At 30.9% G+C, this 9,078-nt stretch overlaps 1 protein-coding gene across 1 annotated transcript in view; it reads right to left on the reverse strand.

The window, feature by feature from the left end:
* Window positions 1-8,918, reverse strand: part of LOC138943872 (fatty acid synthase-like) — a 37,406-nt gene extending 28,488 nt beyond the window's left edge. Inside the window, exon 1 of the mRNA XM_070314801.1 lies at window positions 8,679-8,918. Coding sequence (XP_070170902.1) covers window positions 8,679-8,918 — 240 coding nt within the window. The remainder of the gene's footprint in view (window positions 1-8,678) is intronic.
* Window positions 8,919-9,078: the final 160 nt, after the last annotated feature.

The following is a 9,078-nucleotide window of genomic DNA, read 5'->3' on the forward strand; positions in this document are numbered from 1 at the left end:
GTCGCGCACGACTATCTCGCGTTCCTTCTTTTTTATAGATTCTTATATATTTCGATAGTACATCGTCCACAGATTATTTTAGTACCCAAAACATGCGAGCAACAAATTCTTTTAGTTAATTTATATATTAGGAAAGCGCGTCATATAGGATCCGCGGCGACAAAGTATCGATTTTTAATACTTTAAGACGAGCAACAAATTCAGTTTCTCATATATTTCGATAGTATATTGTCTACAGATTATTTTAGTACCAAAAACATGCGAGCAATACATTTTTTTATTTACTTTTACTTCGCGCAAGTGAATGGTACGGCGCGGCGAGACTGAGTATATAGTGGTATTAATTAAATAATATACTTTTTTTAAAATATTTTTATGTTATTTTAGAGCAACAAAATAGCAACAAATTCTAGTGTATTTTATTTTTTGATTCGAGCATTCTATATATTTTTTTCACTATGGGGGGAGCTGGCTTAATGTCAAGCTAGCACCCCCCACTTTGAATGTAAATTCCTGCTAAACGGTTTGAGCAACAAAATTCGGACTATGGCAACTAATTAGCACATAATTAGCACTAAATTATTTGATGTATTTGACTTAATTTGGCGTTGGTGGGGGGGGGGCTAACTTAATATGGGTTAATATCAAGCTAGTTCCTAGACTTAAACAGTTATTTCAAGATTTAAAACTTGTATATACAGTTAATTTAAAAAAGATTTCAAGTTTAAACGCGCATAATTCATAGACAGAATAAGAACTTCCTCTTTGCATAATTTGGGAACTGTCTCCAAAGTATTCGCTTATTATACAAAAGAGATCACAACTTCCGTACAATAATTTATTAGCGTGTGCTAGAATCAAAATAGAATAAAAAATTCTAAACAAAAATAAGGCTGCAATAGTTTTTGAGTTATAAGCTATCAAAGTTTACCACTGATATCGCGTAGATCTCACGTGCTCAGGCGCCTAACTACATATAGACGTACCGATTCGTCATTGATTTTTTCAATCAATAAAATAAAATCAGCCTTGCCGTAAAAATCAATATCACAATTATTTCAAAAATGAATAACAGATGACATCGGCACATGTGTCTAAATACAGCGCGAAAATTCTTATAATTAAAAGTTTTTCTTCAATATTTTATAATTCATTGATATAAAATATTGAAGGAAAACTTTTATATATAGAAAAGTATTGTCTTATTATTATATTTGGGCATTCTTATATACGGACGCTCCTGAGACAAAGCGTCGCGTCCCTTAGTTACGTGTATCTGGCGACTCGTTGCTAACGCACGAGCGGTGAGTGGGGGTCAATAGGCGTGAGTCACGAAATCGGGCCAAAATGTGCAAGTAAATCCCAGCACTGATATACATTTGTCCTTAAACTATGCGGAAAATATATGGGAAATATTATATATGCAGAATATCTCATAAAATCTATACAATAATTTATGAGCGTGTTGTAGAGGAAAAATATATCCATGTATATAAATTTCCATTTTATATAGGAGTTGCATAATTTGGGACCTGTCTCTAAAGTATCCGTTTATTATATATACATTTGTCCTCAAAGTATGCAGTAAATATATGAAAGATCTTATATATGTAGAATATCTCATAAAATCCATAAAATAATTTATTAGCGCGTTGTAGAGGTAAAATAGAATAAAACATTGCAATACAAAAATGTTGAGTCTGCCATAATTTTTGGGTTATAAGTGATCAAAGTTTGCCAATGATATGTAGAACTTAGGCGCTTAGGCGGATAACTAAACATACACGCGTACCGATCTGTTATTCATTTTTTAAACAACATAATGTAATACACAGTTTAAAAAAGAAATGTTAGTTGCAAATTACATATTTTTTGTTAAAAACAAAACTATATATTTTTTTATACCAAGTAATTTCTGTCATTATTTTGTGCATAAAAGTGTTAAAGTATGATCATCGAGAAATGCAATATTACGAGATATTTATTAGTTTTATATATGTAAGCTTGTCAAATTAAAATATTAAATATCTCGTAAACTGTTAACTTTTTGATCATATTACCTTTATAATTTTTTATGCAGAATATTATGAGGAATCGATTTCTATAAAAAAATATAGTTGTTCTATTTAAACAATTTAAGGTAACCTTGCCCTGACTTTGACGTCACCTAAGGTCAAACCATAGGTATTATTTTATATGTTCCCCTTCAAATCATAAAACTTTTGTTTTAAACATTTTTATCTACCGGGCTCAGCTTTTTAGATATTCGGTTCGAATGTTTAAAATAGGACACCCTGTATATATATAAACACTATATAAAGACATTATTTTCTAATGTTATTATTTTCTGTTTATAAATAAAGTCATTTAATTTATTGTCAATATTGTGTGCATAATAAAATTATTTATATAAAAAGTACAATTTATATGTGTATATAAGGTGCGGGAAACTTCTCTTAATGCGGGTAAAGTGCGGAATAGAAATGCTGAATGTAATTCTGTATTATTTTGCGGTTTTTGTAATAATTTACGAGAAATTAGTAACAACACAATTTCTTCGGCGGTTTAGCAATGTCACCAGCTCTGTGACTCGTCGTTCCATCGCGGATTTGTGACGATTTTCTAACAATTTTTATCTCCGTTAATTGAGATTCTCCATTAATCTTCGCATTTTATTTTCCACATTAATATTATATGTATAATAATCTTGTCTTGCGTCTGAAACTAACTTATTACGTTTGTTTATCATATATAAGAATCGCATAATATGGGAACGGTTTCCAAAGTATTCGTTTATTATACAGAATGTCGCACAACTTTCGTACAATAATTTACTAACGCATTCTAAAAAGTGAAGTAAAAAATTTTAATACAAAAATGTTGAGGCAATAGTTTTTGAATTATAAGCGATCAAATTTGCCAATAATATCGCATAAAACTAGTGCGACCCATAACTAAACATACGCGTACCGGTCTGTCAACTGTTATTGATTTTTTCAAACAACAAAATAAAATCAGCTGTGCCGCAAAAATTAATATCACACTGACTTGAAAAAAAACATGTATGCATAGTTACAAGCCTGACCGCGCGAGTCCTTTGCGGTATCATTGGCAAACTTTGATCAATTATAACTCAAAAATTATTGCAGCCTCAACATTTTTGTATTAGAATTTTTTACTCTATTTTTACGTCTAGAATACACTAATAAATTATTTTATGGATTTTATGAGATATTCTACATATATAAGATCTTTCATATATTTACCGCATACTTTGAGGACAAATGTATATATAATAAACGGATACTTTGGAGACAGGTCCCAAATTATGCAACTCCTATATAAAATGGAAATTTATATACATGGATATATTTTTCCTCTACAACACGCTCATAAATTATTGTATGGATTTTATGAGATATTCTGCATATATAATATTTCCCATATATTTTCCGCATAGTTTAAGGACAAATGTATGTAATAAACGGATACTTTTCTATATATAAAAGTTTTTCTTCAATATTTTATATCAATGAATTATAAAATATTGAAGAAAAACTTTTAATTATAAGAATTTTCGCGCTGTATTTAGAAAAGTATTGTCTTATTATTATATTTGGGCATTCTTACATATAAACGCTCCTGAGACGAAGCGCCGCGGTCCTTAGTTACGCATATCTGGCGACTCGTTGCTAGCGTACGAGCGATGAGTGGGGGGCAATAGGCGTGAGTCACGAAATCGGGCCAAAATGTGCTTGTAAATCCCAGCACTGCTTTAGAGACAGATCTCAAATTATATAATTCCTATACATGGTGACCCATTTTAATGTACCACCTTCAGAAACTTTTATTTTTGATTGTAGAAAAAAATACTTCAGACAAAAGTTGTTTGGTTCGAAGGGGGACATAAGATGGTGTCATTGGTTTGACCTGGGATAATCTTTTGTAGGTCACATAAAGGTCACCTTGAATTTTTTAATCGGAACACCCTATATATTTTTGCATATTCTTGTAACTTATCTCGAGAGCTTTTCAAAACACTATAACAAAATATTTTTCCTTTAAGTACTTGTTGAGTTATAAGGCTTGAAAGTTAACAATTTTTTGACATAAAATGTAAAATATCTTGAGAAACATTTAATTTTCGATAATATTACCTTAATACTTTTATGCACAAAATAATGAGACCAATCAAGTGGTGTAAAAAAAACACATAGTTGATCTAAAAAAAAATATGTTGCAAATTAGATATTTTTTTTTAAGGCAACTATTTTCTTTACACCACAATTTAGCAACTATTTTCTTTACACCACTTGATTGATCTTATTATTCCGTGCATAAAAGTATTAAGGTAATATTATCGAAAATTAAATGTTTCTCAAGATATTTTACATTTTATGTCAAAAAATTGTTAAGTTTCAAGCCTTATAATTCAATTACTTAAAGGAAAAATATTTTGTTATAGTGTTTTGAAAAGCTCACGAGATAAGCTACAGGAATATGCAAAAATATATAGGGTGTTCCGATTAAAAAATTCAAGGTGACCTTTATGTGACCTACAAAAGATTATCCCAGGTCAAACCAATGACACCATCTTATGTCCCCCTTCGAACCAAACAACTTTTGTTTGAAGTATTTTTTTCTACAATCAAAAATAAAAAAGTTTCTGAAGGTGGTACATTAAAATGGGTCATCCTGTATAGGAATTATATAATTTGAGATCTGTCTCTAAAGTATCCGTTTATTATATACATTTGTCCCTAAACTATGCGGAAAATATATGGGAAATATTATATATGCAGAATATCTCATAAAATCCATACAATAATTTATGAGCGTGTTGTAGAGGAAAAATATATCCATGTATATAAATTTCCATTTTATATAAGAGTTGCATAATTTGGGACCTGTCTCCAAAGTATCCGTTTATTATATATACATTTGTCCTCAAAGTATGCGGTAAATATATGAAAGATCTTATATATGTAGAATATCTCATAAAATCCATAAAATAATTTATTAGCGCGTTGTAGAGGTAAAATAGAATAAAACATTGCAATACAAAAATGTTGAGTCTGCCATAATTTTTGGGTTATAAGTGATCAAAGTTTGCCAATGATATGTAGAATTTAGGCGCTTAGGCGGATAACTAAACATACATGCGTACCGATCTGTTATTCATTTTTTAAATAACATAATGTAATACACAGTTTGAAAAAAAAAATGTTAGTTGCAAATTACATATTTTTTGTTAAAAACAAAACTATATATTTTTTTATACCAAGTAATTTCTGTCATTATTTTGTGCATAAAAGTGTTAAAGTATGATCATCGAGAAATGCAATATTACGAGATATTTATTAGTTTATGTAAGCTTGTCAAATTAAAATATTAAATATCTCGAAAACTGTTAACTTTTTGATCATATTATCTTTATAATTTTTTATGCAGAATATTACGAGGAATCGATTTCTATAAAAAAATATAGTTGTTCTATTTAAACAATTTAAGGTAACCTTGCCCTGACTTTGACGTCACCTAAGGTCAAACCATAGGTATTATTTTACATGTTCCCCTTCAAATCATAAAACTTTTGTTTTAAACATTTTTATCTACCGGGCTCAGTTTTTTTAGATATTCGGTTCGAATGTTTAAAATAGGACACCCTGTATATATATAAACACTATATAAAGACATTATTTTCTAATGTTATTATTTTCTGTTTATAAATAAAGTCATTTAATTTATTGTCAATATTGTGTGCATAATAAAATTATTTATATAAAAAGTACAATTTATATGTGTATATAAGGTGCGGGAAACTTCTCTTAATGCGGGTAAAGTGCGGAATAGAAATGCTGAATGTAATTCTGTATTATTTTGCGGTTTTTGTAATAATTTACGAGAAATTAGTAACAACACAATTTCTTCGGCGGTTTAGCAATGTCACCAGCTCTGTGACTCGTCGTTCCATCGCGGATTTGTGACGATTTTCTAACAATTTTTATCTCCGTTAATTGAGATTCTCCATTAATCTTCGCATTTTATTTTCCACATTAATATTATATGTATAATAATCTTGTCTTGCGTCTGAAACTAACTTATTACGTTTGTTTATCATATATAAGAATCGCATAATATGGGAACGGTTTCCAAAGTATTCGTTTATTATACAGGGTGTCGCACAACTTTCGTACAATAATTTACTAACGCATTCTAAAAAGTGAAGTAAAAAATTTTAATACAAAAATGTTGAGGCAATAGTTTTTGAATTATAAGCGATCAAATTTGCCAATGATATCGCATAAAACTAGTGCGACCCATAACTAAACATGCGCGTACCGATCTGTCAACTGTTATTGATTTTTTCAAACAACAAAATAAAATCAGCTGTGCCGCAAAAATTAATATCACACTGACTTGAAAAAAAACATGTATGCATAGTTACAAGCCTGACCGCGCGAGTTCTTTGCGGTATCATTGGCAAACTTTGATCAATTATAACTCAAAAATTATTGCAGCCTCAACATTTTTGTATTAGAATTTTTTACTCTGTTTTTACGTCTAGAATACACTAATAAATTATTTTATGGATTTTATGAGATATTCTACATATATAAGATCTTTCATATATTTACCGCATACTTTGAGGACAAATGTATATATAATAAACGGATACTTTGGAGACAAGTCCCAAATTATGCAATTCCTATATAAAATAGAAATTTATATACGTATTTTCTCAAAGTAAGAAATTAATATAAAGAAGACTTTAAATTTAAATATATATTTTGTGAATAGAATAAAAATTTCTATCACATAGGAGAATCGCATATTTTGGGAACTGTCTCCGAAGTATCTGTTCATTATATATATATATTAATTCTGAAAGTATACTGTTAATATAAGAAAGACCTCAAATTTAAACGCATGTTTTGAGGACAGGATAAAATTTTCCGTCATATATGTAAATCGCATAATTTCGGGACTGTCTCCGAAGTATTGCTTATTATATATATATTTCAGTCCTCAAAGTATGCATTGTATATAAGAAACCTATATAATTTTAAAATTATTGACTTATAAATAATTTTATAAATTGGGATATGTTATTGAGGTTGTATTACACACATTTATAACTAAAATCGAAGTGGTCTCAAAGTATACGCTTGACATATACAGGGTGATTCAAAACAACCTTCTGTCCTTACAATGTCATATACTTGACACTATTCTAAGACGACTTTTCCTTTGCCAAAATTTTTTTCGAGGCTTAGTTTTTAAATTATAAGCCAAAATAGTTAACGAATTACGGGCCGCGTACGCGAGGCAGGCAGGGGTGGCGCAACTCACCGTCCGATGCTGGTGATTACGTGAGGCGCTCGCTGCGATCAACTGTTTGCTACATACGATGGAGTGTATGTGTGAGAGAGAACGTATACGCGTATACACACACATACACATTCTCTCTCTCTCTCTCTCTCTCTCTCTCCCTCTCTGTCTCTTTTACACCCATCGTATGTAGCAAACAGCTGATCGCACACACGCACTCTCTTTCTCTCTTCTTTGTTTTTCTCTTTTTTATCCATCGCGTATAACAAACAGCTGATCGCACACACGCACTCTCTTTCTCTCTCTCTCTCTCTCTCACACACTATTTCTTACCTTTTATGTAGTAATTCGTTGCCTTCATACGACTCAATAAGTAATACTTCCGTATGATAGAACGAGTAACTAGCAAACTTTTTTCACTCATAAATTGTACCACTTATCGAACTTTTACGAATTAATCTACGCACTTTATCGATAAATTGAATTTATTAACGATTATAACGGTTAATCACAATCTACCGATTACTACCGATTAATTATTAAAATATCTCGAAGAAGGAAACGCGTTATTCGATGCAGAAACTGCGCGACGACAACAAGCAAGTACTAGCGTTGCCGGCATGCCGGCTGCCGGCTGCCGAACAACTGAATGTATCACATTACGCGTGATCGACGCGGACGCTATCGTGTGTCCCGTGATCGGCTAAAGCCTCCGACATTGTAAATTCGATAGTTTCGAAAATATAAAACTATAAAATATGAAAATATAATGACGTATAATAACATCGTTTTTTTTAATAAATTCAGTTTATCGATAAAGTGCGTGGATTAATACGTAAAAGTTCGATAAGTGGTACAATTTGTGAGTGAAAAAAAGTTTGCTAGTTACTCGTTGTATCACATGGAAATATTACTTATTGAGTCGTATAAGGGCAACGATTCTCTACATACAAGGTAAGAGTCAGTGAGTGAGAAAGAGAGAATGTGTATTTGTGTGTATACGCGTATACGTTCTCTCTCACACATACACCTCATGTAGCAAACAGTTAATCGCAGCGCCTCACGTAATCACCAGTATGGGACGGTGAGTTGCTTCGCTCCTGCCTGCCTTGTGTACGCGGCCCGTAATTCGTTAACTATTTTGGCTTATAATTTAAAAACTAAGCCTCGGAAAAAATTTTGGCAAAGAAAAAATCGTCTTAGAATAGTGTCAAGTATATGACATTGTAAGGACAGAAGGTTGTTTTGAATCACCCTGTATATATATATTTATATACTTTTAAAAGCGCGTTTGTTTTATCGATTTCTGATATTAAGTTACTGAATAACCAATATGAATCACATACGTAAGGTTTTTCGTATATTAATGGCTGATGTGAATCACAAATAGTTATTGCTGTAATAACGCTTGTGTTAGTTCCTTGTAATTCTGCAGGATTTACACCCGCATCAATAATTGCTTCATAGGTATGCTCAAATAAGATTCTGTATCCAGGATCAATCACATGAACTTCTTCGACCGATATGTTAAAGAATTCTGCGTCAAATTTTTCTATATTATTGATTTTTCCTATTCGAGGAGGCATCTCGAAGATAACTGTTAAAATTTAAAATAATTTGAATAAATATAATATTGTCATACTATTAAATCATAGATAACAAATTGTACTAAAATATTTGTAAATATATTTTATATATGTAATTTTATTTATTTATGCATAGTACTCTGCGTTGATACCACTGCTT

The sequence above is a fragment of the Polyergus mexicanus genome, unplaced genomic scaffold, assembly GCF_030449975.1.
Source record: "Polyergus mexicanus isolate NDT 795.1 unplaced genomic scaffold, iyPolMexi1.0 SCAF_49, whole genome shotgun sequence".
Lineage (NCBI taxonomy): Eukaryota > Metazoa > Arthropoda > Insecta > Hymenoptera > Formicidae > Polyergus > Polyergus mexicanus.